The sequence below is a fragment of the Plutella xylostella genome, chromosome 6 (assembly GCF_932276165.1).
Source record: "Plutella xylostella chromosome 6, ilPluXylo3.1, whole genome shotgun sequence".
Classification (NCBI taxonomy): domain Eukaryota; kingdom Metazoa; phylum Arthropoda; class Insecta; order Lepidoptera; family Plutellidae; genus Plutella; species Plutella xylostella.
In genome coordinates, this window is record NC_063986.1 from 11,520,897 (window position 1) to 11,536,221 (window position 15,325).

Genomic DNA, 15,325 nt, shown 5'->3' on the forward strand with positions numbered 1-15,325 from the left:
GACATCAAACAATTTACTATTTATTAGAATTAACTAAATTACTTTACCAAATATATTTCATAACTGAATAAAAAATATGCGGTTTTGAAATGTACAGACCTACTATAAGTACTTAAATACCTGTATTATCTTATAGCCTGTTATCACATAGGACTATATTGTCATATAGCTTGGCTGTGGAATTATTGTACTTACTAAATTAGATTAACAAAAACCTAAAAACAATTAATCAGACAAGACCCCATAAATTCAATAATTTAGATCTCAAGATGGGATCTTGCAAAAGAATAATGTAGTTAAACAAAAGAGTACGGAGATCTCCCCCAATGGGTGAAGAGGGGATCCACGTATATACCGCGTGCGCGCGCGCAGCCCCGGCACAGTGCGGCCAACGCACGCACAGCAGGGGACAGCGTTCCAAATTCAAACTTTTGACAGTTCAAAGTTGCCAGTTAGTGCGGTTTTTTTTCCACGTTGGTGTTTTCCCCTTAACTCTTGGATTGGTGCCCTCCCGGTGAGTTTGAGTGAATCAGTGAGGGTTTTCCGAATTTCAGTGATTTCATTGGAATGTAATTTTCATGAGAAAAACATCGAGTATGTTTGTAAATAAATTTAATTTGAACGACTTGTAAATACAGTATAAAAATTATAATGAAGAAAAAGGGTATTTAAAAAATACTTTATTGATCAAAATAATAAGTTAATTTCCGGATACCTATTTATTTGGAAATAAATCCCTGAAAAATTACACTTTGAATATAATTTCAGTAATATTACCTCTGATACAACTTCAGTAACTTGATAGCTATCATTATTCCTATACGTGATATTTTGTTACTATCGTCTTAATATTATTAGTAGTGCGTTAAGGAAATCCCTATACCTACTGATCTGTGCGGAATTCTCAGTACATAATTTTAGTACTCATTTGGTTTTCCATTAATAAGTTCCTTTCAATATAAAGGTTTAAATATTTATATTAACTTGTAATACTTAATTTCGCAGCAGTTCATCATCAACTCTACATGATGGCTTTCTTCAAGAGTTTGGTGAGTACACTTATTATTTAAATAAAATTTGAATAAGGTATAAATAACTCAAAAGTGTATTAAGTACTGTAGCTCCATACAACTTGATAGTTGCTGAAGTGGGCTGCGATTACAATACAATACAATTTATTTGTACCAAGAACAGAAATTACAACACAAAACACACACTTAAAAAACAAAACAGTACAAAGAGGCGGCCTTATTGCTTATAGGAATCTCTACCAGACAACCTTTGGATGGAAAAGAGTGAGTCTATATACTATTACACTTGCTTTGTCAAACCATCTAATGTTAATCTTTGAAATAATGAATATTCAATAAGCGGTTTGTTAGTTTCAGAAGGTACAAAATTGCATTGATGCATTCCTTGTCAACTTCAGAGCTACCAAGTTGTTGGAACCGAACTACGAATATAATACAAAAATTCTTAATTCTTGTATAATATTAGATTGTATAAGATGATAGAATTACGGATACGCGTCGCCACTGATGCGTGCGGATTGCTAAGTATTATGATTAATGGCTCTGTGTCGCTATACCACAATACAGTGCTAGTCATGTTACATGTTTTATTCCGAACAACCAGCATAACTTTTAGCATCAAATTTACAAATAATCTTTAATATACGTATGCTACCTAAGCTAATAAGAATAAGCTAAGATATTATAAAAACTAGCTTGTTAATAAAGATTGAACTTTACTTTTTATATTATAGTCATTATCACTATATTATCATAACTACATAGTACATACAAAGTAAAGTCGCTTTCCGCGTCTCTATTTCTATACCTATCTATGCTTAGATCTATAAAATTACACTATGGATTTTGAGGCGTTTTTTTTTATAGGTAGAGGTAATTTAAAGGGAAGGTTTATTTGTAATTTTATCCCGGAATTCCCACAGGAAATCCATTTAAGGGTAAAGCTATAGTTAATTATTATTATTGTAAAAAGTGACACATATACATTTGAATGTACAGTGCGACAAACTTACCTGTTCCGGTGAGAGCGAATTAAATTGATCCATATCTCATTACTTGGCCATTGGCCACAGCATCTGCTCTAGATGGGAGTTGCAGCACTCGTAGGTGTATAACTTAAAATCTTATAGAATGAAGAAATATTAGACATTTACGTGAGCTCTCACCGGAACAGATAAGTTTGTGGCACTGTATACCTGTCTTATAGCTGAATCGCTTGTCACAATAAAAAGGAAAGTGCTCTGTTGTAATGTAAACCTAATGTTTTAATAAAAGCAGGATTATCTCGAGGTACTCGCTGAGAAAGTGAATGAAGTATTCATCATCAAAGTGATGGGCCGGGACCTACAAATTATATTGTTTCGCTTTTGATTTCATCGGTTTTGTGAAACGATGCATGAAAAATATTGCCAGAATACCAAAAAGTTATAGTCATACGTAAATATTTTTCGTCCGTTATAACTAGCTATTACGTTATTTTGTGTTCTATAAGAAAAAAAAATTGCACGAAGAAAATAAACAATTCACAAACCCTTTTCTGAGTGAGCTACTGTTGTAATCAATGTCAATATTGCATACTCTCGTGTACATACAAAGAACTGTCCACTGTCCGTCGGTAAAGTCATACACAAACATCATATTTATTTACAGTTCTCGTTAGAGACGTCCACTGTTGCATAATGGACAACTGATCCCATACGACTTGTGTTGTTTATGTCAAAAATATATATAATTTAATGTTAATAAATATAAATTAAGCAATAAAAATTAAATGGTGCTAAACAAACATCATTATTAGCATTCTTTTGAATACATTATTGATGTTCCTAAATAATCGTCTGATATTCCGAAAAAACAAAATTAATAATGTTTATTGGATAATAAACATAAAAATAGTTTATTATGTTGATAAAAATTCACCCTGAATCTATAAATGCTTCATTGTCTTAATAAGTAATGCAGTGGCTGATTTAAAAATTAATGTTAAATCGAGGAGTAAGGTCTTTTAAAAAAAACTGTAATAACAAAATTTGATAAGTATCTAAATCTATTCACCGCGGTAACCTATTTCCAGCCTGCCAAGAAAAGATTTGTTTAACCTCTGAAAAAAAGACTGTTCTAATAAGATTAAAAAGCTATCTGGCTACTCCGAAACGGACATCGGACGGATCTTTCATAAAGTGATTCTGATAATATTATTGTAGTAAACAATAAAACGTGAATCTAAGGGCAACAAAGTAGACGCTGTAAGGGCGCGCTCGCAGCTTGCGTCACCCCAATCTGTCGGGAAACCGCACGAAGTTGCGTCACTCCGCAGGGCACTATTATGACGCATCTTTATTAAGCTAGCAGTCTTTCAATGTGGAGGTTGAACTAAACAAAGCCCTCAAAAAATAGAACAGTTTTTTTGTTTTTAACACAAATAGTAAAAAATATATCTAAACTGAGATGAGATGGCCAAAATATTTCAAATTAATCTTTAAAACGTATGATTGTACCTGATCCTAACAAAAAACGCACCACACCATTCTCAAACTATCCAGATAACATCCGATTTATGAATAGGTCAGAAGAGTCAGAACTCATTAAAAACACGGTATTTTCACCTACTCTCCTCAAAGAAAGCCTAAAAGGCCAAGGCCACGAGATGTGTGCCGCCGACACTTCCTACACCGGCGTGACGCAACACACACACATACACTGCAAACACAAAACCTCTTCTATGTAGCGTAACGCATTTACTCTCTACGGTCACAGAATTTGGTTAAGCGTGCCCATAAACAATAAACGGTTATGTCAGCTGTACGTGTGAGCTTGTCCCGTACTAAGATAATTCACACGAATGCGATAGAAAAGGAAATGTATTTAAAGTAGTTTACATAATAAATTGTGTTTTGTGTGTATACGGCCTAACGCCATTGACGGAAGATTAAAACTAAGCACTGTATTTTACTTGCAAAACTACAGATTATAACTATTTTAGCATGTCGTTTCTTTTTGGCCCAGTATACATTTATGTTCTTGCTTGTACCTATGTAATGAAAATCCAAACTAAAAATATACGATATTAAGTTCGAAAGTTATTAAGTACTCTTTTTATCATAACAAAAACTGCATAGGGTACGTATAGGTATTATATTAAATTTTTGTGACGAGTTTGGTCGAAGCGTACTTTGTAAATGACATAACTCTCCTTATCAATTTTGCATTCACAAATCGAATCACGTCTGATTTCGATTCATGATTGACACCGACGGTACAGTGGGTAGATCCGGAGATCACGATAGGGATATCGTCTTTCGCAACATTATAAACATACAAAATGTATGTAAATGATTTCGTCCGTCCGAGGCTGCTATAGTTGTTCACGAACTAGCGTCGTGACGGTAGTTAAAACTAAAATCTCCGTGTCAAATTGAAATTTGTAATCCAAGTTTCTGTGGGAACCAGCTGTTTGTTCCATAATTGGATTCAGAAATATACAAAATCACAATTTTTAAGAATTTAATAGTTTAATCGGGTTATTTTAACATAAATAAGAGTAAAAAATATTCTATTCCGAGGGTCGCTGTTTGAAGAAAAAATACAGATGAAAAGTTTACCACCTAATTGAAAATTTAATGTTAACTGCATGACACAAGCAATAAATGTTGAATACAATAACTTTGGGATGCTGCAATAATTAAGTGGTCTACACAAGTATAGTTGAGTTCAAACAACAAATAGGTATACATTCACAATCCATAGTTGTGTTTGATTAATCATCATGGTAATCATATACGACATAAGTTGACTTGACATGACATTCCTGTCGGTCGCCTCAACTCCTACGACCCGTGAATAGCTGGCGGAGATGCGACGAGAGCTAACGACCACAGACGAGCTTTCTATTGTCACAGATTACAATCAGTTATGTCACAGCCTCACAGATGAATGTGATTGAGGTCGCATCGCGCGCCGCCGCCGGGAAACCTCGCAAAATCTAACAAAAATTATGCAACCCAAATTTTGTAAAGGTCACACATTTGAAATGTTTAATTTCCCAGATTGCTATGTCTTTTGTAAATAGTTTTGCAATCAATATATTATAGGGTTTTGCTGGATTTATCGTATTGAATTTACGCAGTAAAGTTATTGAGTAACTCTGTGTTTGTTTCTGTGGCCATTAACACATCACACTTTAACGAAGAAAACACTGGGTCAACAGTTCGTGACACCGATCAGAGGAAATTAATCAAGCAAATAACATACCATTACGAGCTTGCTTCGTGTAAGAACAGTATTCACATTCCATTTCGGAGTTGCAAGGGATCTATTGGTTGTGCACCTGTGCTAGCCGTCAATGTAAAATGTGCATTTGTATGCATTCGGCAGATTGTTCTAACATTCCTCACTCTTACTTTCTCTGGGAAGCGCGTGCGCATCACGTGACATCTTACGTCACTTGATTTTGTTTTTAAACTTTAACGTACTTAAAGGCAAACGTAACTTGGCTATACAGCCAGCTCATTTGAATTTGGCATCGTTCGCATGTGCAAATTTAATGAAGATGTTAATGGAATCTCATTTGCGTAATCAAATATTTTGTGGTTTAAAAATATAAAGGACCTTCTTCTGGTTAATAATTTAAGGCGTATTTGACTTCCATGTTTACATAAATTTGGTTTAAAACGGTGTTCTGTAGATTTGGCGACATTTCGCAAGCCGTGATGGCGACACCGTGCGCCGCTTCCGTGTGCAGCTCCATTATGTGCTCATGATATTGAAATGCACTTCCTCACTCGCTTGTGGCGGAAAATCTCTATTATATTTCACTTTCGTCGACACAATGGACCAGATGAGAGTTTTCAAAGAAAAAGTACATAAATGCAACTGTTCGCAGCTGAACTACACATTCAGCTAACACACCGGTTTCTAATTAACCTTTTTTTCGAAAACATCATTAAGTTTGCGCGTCCGATGCCATTGTTCACCGCCACGAGAGCAGAATTCATTGCTAAAGTGCACTCCATTAAAAATAATAGATAATCTTAACAAATAGCATTATGTTCAGTCAATTAGTTTAACAATAACAATAGTTAAGATATAGTGGTGTAAACGTAATTTTGAACAATACCGTTTTGCGCGTTGCGTGTTGGCCATTGTTGCCGTTCCCATGGCAACGGCTGTCACTAGTGATGTGAACCACATTCTCGAGTCTACGCTGTGGACTGTGGTGCATCAGATATCTGCACTATTTCTGATTTCACTGTGATTTGTGGCGGCATTGTGTTTCACTACATGTATGCAGTGTTTCATCATGGTTCACGTGTGAGGTAAATTTGTGCATAATATAAGACATACTTAAAGATAAATCACTATAATAAGTGCTTTATGTCAAGAGATCAGTGGATACTGGACACTCGAATACCCGTGGATCTATGGAGCTTTACCACTCCTGAGTCATTAAATAAGCACTTAGAGTTTATATTTTTATTGAGTACCTTGCAGTTGAGACCGCATCACTCTACGCCTTAATTACGTATCTATAAACTGAAAAAAGAGAATTTAAACAATAAGTCTGAAAAAGAAGAATGCGAATTGCGTAAATCAGATAAAATCATCTATTTCCGTAATTCGAAATTATCTCCTCTCTATCGCGACAGTTGTATCGTTTTTTATTAAAGAATCTTTGTATCCGCCTTTATGTGATTAAGACGATGACGGGCGAAGAAAAATAAGAAGTCTTCACACATTGGAAGTTATACTTACCTAAGTAGTTTTGACTTTTCCGTGGCTTTTACGTATTGCGTAGCTTAGTGCAGCTTAGTAACTAAGTACCTATAGTTAAATACGAAAGCTTAGTTTTTCCTATACTTACCATCGGCTATTGTTATGAATACAGTTTTGGTAAAATAAACAGACCCGTTAGTTGTCGGTTAGTAGCTTTCACCTGTCAAAGTGTCACCCCTATACCTATACTAAATACACTCATTAGATAAAATTTATCAATATGCGCAGCAAAATTTCTCAAAATGGTAATTTATTTCAAAATGTCTTAAAAGCATGTATGAATTAGGTAGAAGATACCATGAAAATTTTTCTATTTTTAATAAATTAAGTAATTCAAAGCTTTTTTTTCAGTTTTATGAAGTTTTGTAACTGACACATTACATATTACCACATGGCCACTTATACCAAAAATAATTAACATATACGATCAAAAGTAAATACGTACGAATTAAAAACCGTGAAATTGCATCTCAACATCTTCACATGTTAGGTTTAGACATTCTGAGACTTATGACCTCCTTTTTACAAAGACTGGCTGCGGAGAAAGTGCTATAATACTATTTATTATACTTTAGTGCATAATAACCTCACTAATGGAGATCTCATAACACTTTTATTATATTTCCGTGACATAATCTGCCGGTCGCACGGTGTCAGTGTCATGGTTTACTACAGGGAGATGTTTATAGTTTGCGTGGTTTACTTTATATGTTTACTACCTGTCTAGTTAACGTATGTGCTTCGCGAGATAGCTGGATGTTTTTGGCTGCTATATTAAGTATATCTAAAAGTTACATAATTTTTAAATGCTTAGGTGTGCATTTGTTGAAATTAGTAAGTAACTATGTTTCAAGGTGCTCATTGCCACATCTCGCCGAGTCCCATTGTACGTGTTGTAATGTAGATCCAGGCCATTCTGAGGTTTTTCTCTAAGGATGTGTGTTGTAATGAAGTTTTTATTCAGACGAGAAGCAAGAAAGCAACTGTACATGTCTTTTTACAAAAAAAATACATATATTAAAAGTTATATTTTACAATATAATATTTAAGTGAGGGCTGAGGGTGCACAGGATCGAAAGGTGTGGAAGATGAAAGGGGAGGCCTTTGCCCAGCAGTGGGAAAATAAATAGGCTATACAAAAAAAAAAACTAAATAAGAGCGTCACTTGAATTAGGTACTTACTTACACCGAAAAACTGCTTTCAGAATTGTAAATCTGCTTCATTTTAATATACCTATTACATTTTGGGTTCCCTTGGTCTATTGCCGTTTCTGGAGTTTCCTTTATCAAACTCATCGTTAATAATAATATGATCATCAACCCTCTATTATTTCTGGTCGTCCGACCGTCTGACAGGTGACCTGGTGGTGATACGGTAGCTATTTAAAGATCTCTGCACTGCTGTATTCAATACCTTTTATGTCGATATTACAATATGATTGGGTAGTTAGAATATCGTGTGGTATCGAATACTTACACGTAACAAGGTTCGGAATGTCATCGACTTCAATTATGCATAGAATGGAGAAGTACAGGCGGTACGTGTGATTCACACGAGACACTCGCAAATATATCATTATTCACTTGTACGACTGTTGTATTGTTGTGGAGAATAATCTCTTTATTGATTAGGGGTGAATGCTTGCAATTTTTCTCATATGCATAGTAGATGGCTCACTACATGTGTATCCGATGAAACTGTGTCGTAATAATCATAGGTAACTAATACAGGCATATTCTCTCTCTCTTCTTATATCGACTTCTCATTATCACAGTTCACGAGAATGTTATAGTTTACGTATGGTGTTTTCTGACAATGATTTCTAAACCGAAGAAGTACTATTCCTTCACAATATTATCTTCACCTATCTACCAGAAACTTTCAAGGCTCGGATGCTTATCACTATAACTACAGCAAGCTTACCCCACAGGCACGAGCATATAATAAATACAATAGGGCGGTTGCGCAAGGGCGGACGGACGAAAAACTCACGTTTTATTTAGATAAACATCGCGTTTAGGTGGATACGCGAAAGCTGAATCCATTATTAGCATATGCAAGAGGCATTTACACGACACGCTTACTGAAGTCCGCTGTTTATGATGCCACGGATACAGTAGGTGTTGATTTACCAAGTGCGCCCTTACACTGGCGAACAATGAAGCAGTTCCACTCACAAAATACCAACAGCAAATGGTCCATTTCAAAACATTTCATTCAAAATTTTAATACCATGTTTCTGTGCTCTGTTAAATGTGAGTACTTCAATACATCAATGATAAAGTTCGGCTTCGTTAGCTAGCCTTTTCTGTTTAGGAGTAATTTGGTACTAATGTTACTGGAACTTTTTTATTGCTCGCGAATGTATCTTTACTTACTATAGTCTATTTTTTTAACAAACGAGTAGGTACTAAAAAAAATAGTCCCAAGTCGCAAGGTTGGGTAACATTGACATTGGGGACTTTTCTTCAATTATCTACTAACAAAAGAACAATGTTGTCTATTTGTCTACGTGTCTGTAACCTGAGTGCTATAATTTGCTGACATTGAAAAGAAAATTGCGTTAAGTAAACCATAAGCGATTTTGACAAGGATTTTCATATTTTTCATAAAAAGCAACACTCTGTGCGTCTGGGTCTAGACCAACCACCACCTAGGTCGTGGTCTTTCAGGGGTACCAACGGCGCTTCCAATGTATGCTCCATAATTCTCCGACTAACCTATTCCTAAACCACTGCACGTGAACAAAATAAGCACTCCATGCCCTACTACACTTAAAGAACCATGACTTGAATCCCAAATACACAATTAAATTGGAAACACTCTAAATTCTAAAGTTATAGCGTCTAAGTTTATCTCCGTAGCTTGACGAGTCTACGTGCTTTGCTCCCCAATTATCCAGTCGACTTCATCATTACATCATGAGTGGTTGCAACACCACCACTGAGGAGTGAGGAGTCAAGGCGATGGCGGATCATTGCCGCGTGATGACGCCTGCGTGTCCCGGGCTATTTGAGATCATTTGCGCGATTGGGCAAACACCGTTTTTGGATGACCTTCTGTTTTGGTGTAGAGGAAACTTTAATTTGTTGGTCAATCTTTTTGAAATTAATTACGTCTATGCCTACTGTATAAAAGTTTATCCTGTGTAACATAGTTACACCAGATGGGGAGGTCATCGAAAACGGTTTTATATCAGTTCCAAAGTCATATATGTATGGATACTAATATTATCAATGTTCTACATGTATTATATTAAATACAATTGAAACTAAATTTCGAAAACATAAGCACTGGGAACCAAACCCGATAAATATGAAACTGTCACATAATTGTTGTTTCATCTACGTACAAAAACCTATTATAAATGTAAATTGAGCACAGGCAGAGCTAAATATAGAAAGAATCGATACATGAAAGCTGAACGAATGAATGAGTAATGATCCACAAACTGCTCCAGAATGTAAAATGAGACGATTGTGTCGCAGAGGATCGAAGGCGGTGTAGATCATTTATAGAAAGACTTTTTGTGTCGAACATGAAAACTTATCCCAGCATTTCCACGGGAAATCCAAGTAAATTCGTCATTTATTGATAATTTTTAAACCTACATGAAAAGATTTTACGCAAATTAACATTTAGGGCGGCTTGCAAGAACGTCTTAAAACTCGATTTTGTTCAATTTGAGCTCAGTTTAAGCGTAAATCAGCAAAATCCTCTTGCACGATCTCGATTTAGTGTCAAATCTCGATTTAGAGAAACGTCAAAATTAAACCGGCAAAATCTCGGTTTTACGCGTAAATCGAGATTTAACTTCTTTGTCAAATGTCAAAAGCAATCTTTGAAGTATTATTTTTGTTTGTTTTGTTGTTAGTAATTAGAATTTCTAGTTAACTTACTCGGTAATATCAAAAATGTATTATTCAGACCGAGACCGATCCACTTGTACTGGATAACGAGAGCCTGCAGTCTGTTCCTCGCTTTGTGTACCTTGGCAGCACGATCACAAGCCAGGGTGGGGCAGACGAAGATGTCGCAGCTAGAATAAATAAGGCGAAAGCTGCCTTCGCACACTTAAGATCGGTGTGGGACTCCAACGTACTCAAGCGTCGCGTGAAAATCTCCTTCTTCAACTCCGTGGTGAAGTCGGTTCTGCTGTTCGGTTGTGAAACGTGGAGAGTGACTAAGGGATTGATGAACCAAATACAAGTGTTCGTCAACAAATCCCTGAGGTCGATCCTCCGCATCTTCTGGCCGAACACAATCCGGAACGCTGACCTGTGGAAAGTGTGCAAACAGTCGCCCATAGAGCAAGAAATCGCATTGCGAAAATGGAGATGGATCGGTCACACTATAAGAAGGGGAGCCGATAACATGGCAAGCATCGCTTTCGAGTGGAAACCGCTAGGAGGCCATCGGAGACGCGGTCGCCCTGTGCACACATGGCGGCGCACAGTGGACGGCGAGCTGCGAGCGCAAGGCTTGAGCTGGACGGAGGCCAGAGCGGTTGCTGAGGACAGGACGGCGTGGGGCACTCTCGTGAAGGCCCTCTGTACCACTGGGGTACCTTAGGACGACAACATTATTCAGACGACGATAAAGAAATGATTGAATATTTGAATACCCCTTACTTTTATAGGAGGGTTAACTACCAAAATAACAGATTTGTTTTGTGCTTATCGAGATGATGAATTTATAAAAAGCTTTCGTCTTACAAAAAATACCACAACAATCTATATAGACCAACCTCCTCGTGCCTTACAGTCTGGGAACAATGCAAGAACTTTGCTGATCAATAACTATTTTGCAAGGTTATAGCGTCACCAGTACCAAACACCAGTTGATTTAAAAACATGTTTATTATTATTAATTACCACTGTATATTATATCTAAATCTTAAAATATGACTTGTTGTTTTATTTTGCTTGATGATTGTTTCGCTTCTTTACTTAAAATATTGAATGTTGTTTTGGCATTCCTCTGGGGGGAGATTAACATCAGCCGACACCGTTTCCCAGTCTTGTCCATGGAGCTCCACTGTCTGAACTACAGACGCGTTTAAAACTTTGCTATCTAGGTATATCTGCAAACATAAAAATCCAAATAAAAATTTGAGTAAATCACAATACTCTAGCTACCTACATACTTTATTACCTACTATTATACAATTTATTGCCAATTTTATTTTGTAAGTAGCCATATGGCTAGATATAATAATAGAACTTACTTGAGATCTGCATTTTTTCACTTGAGTGCTGTTTTTTCGTCTTTGTTTTCAGGTTTTTGTACCTACCAGTAAATTCTCAGTAGTTCTGGGTACATAAGTGGTGTTGGCGTTATATTATTCTTTCCTCAGCATCTTCCAAGCCTTCTGTTTTTCGGCTACGGTCTAACCATCAGTTTTTTATTTATTTTCAATTATGAAATTATATGTGTCTACGAGGTTACATAAAAGCATACTTTCGTCACATGTAAAATTGGGTGCCCGTTGGTGTTTTTTACCTTCCATTTTTATAATTTATCAATTAGGTACCTATTTATATTTCGGTAACTGCACACGGTTGTTTGTTTATCAAGTGACAGTAACACTCGGTGACGGGACTGACATGTGACGACAAGTATATTTCATTTCACCCAAAATATTAGCCCACTTCATTGGAAACTATCAAATTTGAAATCAAATAGTGTATAACGAATCGTATAGACCGAATGAGAAATTGAATGATATCATAAACTAGGTTTTGTTAAATCTCTTTAGAAAAACCATGGCGCAAGACAGTTTTAAATCGTTTTAAATAAAAATCAGTTTAGTCTTAAGAAACGTTTAATAAAGCTATGCTTAGGGGTTCTTTTCTGCAAGCCGCCCTAAGGCTCAGTGAAACGTCACTAACATAGCACATTAATTAAAGTAATCAAAATAATAGGTAACATCTGTCAAAGTGATACTTAATTATTATACAACAATTACTTTGATGTAACATAATAACAATCGTAGTTCAACTTGTACGTAATGTTATCTATTAATCTTCACACTGTGATGTTGTGAAATAGAATTAAAGATGGAGAGGATAACAGTAATTTAACATTCAATCAATTGTTCTTTAGTACCCTGTTGAGAGCTTGCGTAAACTGTGCGTAACTTTATTTCTCAGAACCAAAAAACATATTCAGTATTTACATAGTGACAAGTATGATTCGATAAGCTCATCTTCAAATTAGCAATTGGTCACCTCTCATCACGATTATGTACTTTTATTTGTAATATTTGTACAATAAAGAGTTAAATAAATAAATAAATAAATAAAAGTTATCATCATCAGCCAATTCAATGCTGCACACGAGCGTCCTCTCACATCGATAAATAACACTGACTTCATCATTAAAAGATAGTAAGAAAGAAAAACGTTTGCTATATATAAGGCACCATGCATCCTTTATTGGTGTGCGCGAAAGAAACCTCCCTTAGTTACGGTGTATCAACCGTACTTTATACATAATTATATACCTATGTCCTAAGTCCCGTGAGAAGTAGAAAGTAGATGACTAATATTTACGTTCGTTCTTGTCTGCAGATGTTGACTGCGCTGCTGTGCGCCGCGCTGACCACCGCCGGCGCGCGCCCGCCGCGCAAACACTACAAACGTGATGGTAACTATCCTTTCCTTTTTATGCCCCATCAAATATATCATATAAGAGGTCCAGGTTCAGCTTGAAATTTGTTTCCGCTTATAACCATGTTGATTTTAATAGCCATAGAATTGATGAAGCTCTATTTCTCTCTATCTATAATATTTTTAATCTTTTGTACAGCCTATATGACATAATGATGGACATAAAATTTAACTTTACTCTATACGAACACATATCCTAATTTCATTACACTCAGGCCGCTGATAAAAAGCATACTAACCTCAATTAAAGCCCCCATTCCTCTGCACGCAGCGCCGCTCAGCAACTCGTACTTGCCGCCGTCGCGCCCGTCCAGCAGCTACGGCGCCCCCCCGCGCCCCTCCAGCAGCTATGGCGCCCCTTCCAAGCCCTCAAGCAGCTATGGAGCGCCCCCGTCCAGACCTTCTAGCAGCTATGGAGCGCCCCCTCCGTCATCTAGCTACGGAGCGCCGTCCAAGCCCCCATCCAGCTCCTACGGCGCCCCTCCTTCCAGCTCCTATGGAGCCCCCGCGCCGCGCCCGTCCTCCAGCTACGGAGCTCCGCCGAAACCATCCAGCTCATACGGAGCCCCCGCCAGGCCCCCAGCGACCAGCTACGGAGTGCCCACTGGACCTTCCTCGTCGTACGGAGCGCCTCCCAAGCCGTCCAGCAGCTACGGTGCGCCAGCACCTAAGCCATCCAGCTCGTATGGAGCCCCGGCCCCAGCCCCTTCAAGCTCCTACGGTGCTCCGCCATCTAGCTCCTACGGAGCGCCCGCTCCGGCACCCTCGTCCAGCTACGGCGCGCCGGCTTCCGCGCCCTCCAACTCGTACGGAGCCCCGGCCGCTCCCCCGTCCACCTCCTACGGAACCCCCGCCCTGCCGCCCTCGTCCAGCTATGGCGCTCCGGCCGCGGCCCCGCCATCATCGTCTTACGGTGCTCCCTCATCAGGACATGGCGGCGGCAGCAGTGGCTTCGGAAGCAGCGGGTTCGGCGGTAGCAGCGGCTTCGGAGGAGGCAGCTTCGGTGGCAGCGCTCCTTCCTCTAGCTACGGAGCACCCTCAGCCCCGTCTAGTTCATACGGCGCCCCGGCCCAGGCTCCCTCGAGCTCCTACGGGGCTCCCTCGCAGGCACCGTCCAGCTCGTATGGCGCGCCTAGCGCTGGCGGCTTCTCATCCAGTGGATCAGGATTCGGTTCATCTGGCGGCGGCGGCGGCGGTGGCTACTCTTCTGGCGGTTCTGGTGGCTACTCGGGCGGTCACTCCTCGGGCGGCGGCGGCGGCTACTCGTCCGGTGGTGGCTCCGGCGGGTACCCGAGCGGAGGCGGCGGTGGATACTCAAGCGGTGGATCGGGAGGCTACTCGTCCGGTGGCGGCTCGGGAGGCTACTCATCCGGTGGTGGCTCAGGCGGCTACTCATCCGGAGGCTCCGGTGGGTACTCATCTGGCGGATCAGGCGGCCACGGTGGCTCGAGCGGCGGCGGCGGCGGCTACCCCAGCAGCGTGCCGGCCACCATCAACCAGAGCTACGACTCCAACGGTGGCTACGTCTACTAAGCCAGCTGTAACATTCATGAGATTGCTATCGAGTCCTTCTGTCCGTCAGTCAGGTAGAGAGCGCGTTGTAAATTGGACGTCTAGATGTTGTTTGTGATCGGTTCCGTAGTTCTCTTCAAGCTTAGTCTCTCTATTTATTTAGAATCGCGCTCAAATGAAAGCTCTCGGCTGGATGTGTCCAACGAAAGGAAAAAAGTATTAATTATTTAATGTAATAGGAAAGAACTGTACAAAAATTTAGCGGTTAAGTACAAAGGTATTTTTTGTATGAATAAAACTTTTTGTAAATAATATCCACGACTTTCTTTTCTTATGTT

At 38.8% G+C, this 15,325-nt stretch overlaps 1 protein-coding gene and 1 long non-coding RNA gene across 3 annotated transcripts; one reads left to right on the forward strand and one right to left on the reverse strand.

The window, feature by feature from the left end:
- The first annotated feature begins 362 nt into the window (after nt 1-362).
- On the forward strand, nt 363-15,301 carry LOC105387856 (pro-resilin). Of its 2 annotated transcripts, none has more exons than XM_038120170.2 (4): nt 363-514; nt 1,006-1,049; nt 13,377-13,452; nt 13,726-15,301. In XM_038120170.2, the coding sequence occupies exons 2-4, from the start codon at nt 1,026-1,028 to the stop codon at nt 15,006-15,008; spliced, it is 1,383 nt and encodes a 460-aa protein (XP_037976098.2). In that variant the 5' UTR covers nt 363-514; nt 1,006-1,025; the 3' UTR covers nt 15,009-15,301. The 2 variants fall into 2 exon arrangements, with proteins under 2 accessions (XP_037976098.2, XP_037976099.2); XM_038120171.2 differs by having other exon boundaries at nt 364-514; nt 13,747-15,301.
- On the reverse strand, nt 11,149-12,656 carry LOC119693220. Its single transcript, XR_007266349.1, has 3 exons — nt 12,032-12,656; nt 11,323-11,887; nt 11,149-11,285 (listed from the first exon to the last, which is right to left on the reverse strand). It is a non-coding gene; the product is annotated as an uncharacterized LOC119693220 (long non-coding RNA).
- Nucleotides 15,302-15,325: the final 24 nt, after the last annotated feature.

Bases quoted from the DNA above. Each gene is read 5' to 3' on its own strand.
- LOC105387856 (XM_038120170.2), top strand. From the start codon at position 1,026: ATGATGGCTTTCTTCAAGAGTTTG. The intron at 1,050-13,376 runs GTGAGTACACTT...TCTTGTCTGCAG, and splicing joins TGGCTTTCTTCAAGAGTTTG to ATGTTGACTGCGCTGCTGTG. The intron at 13,453-13,725 runs GTAACTATCCTT...CCTCAATTAAAG, and splicing joins CAAACACTACAAACGTGATG to CCCCCATTCCTCTGCACGCA.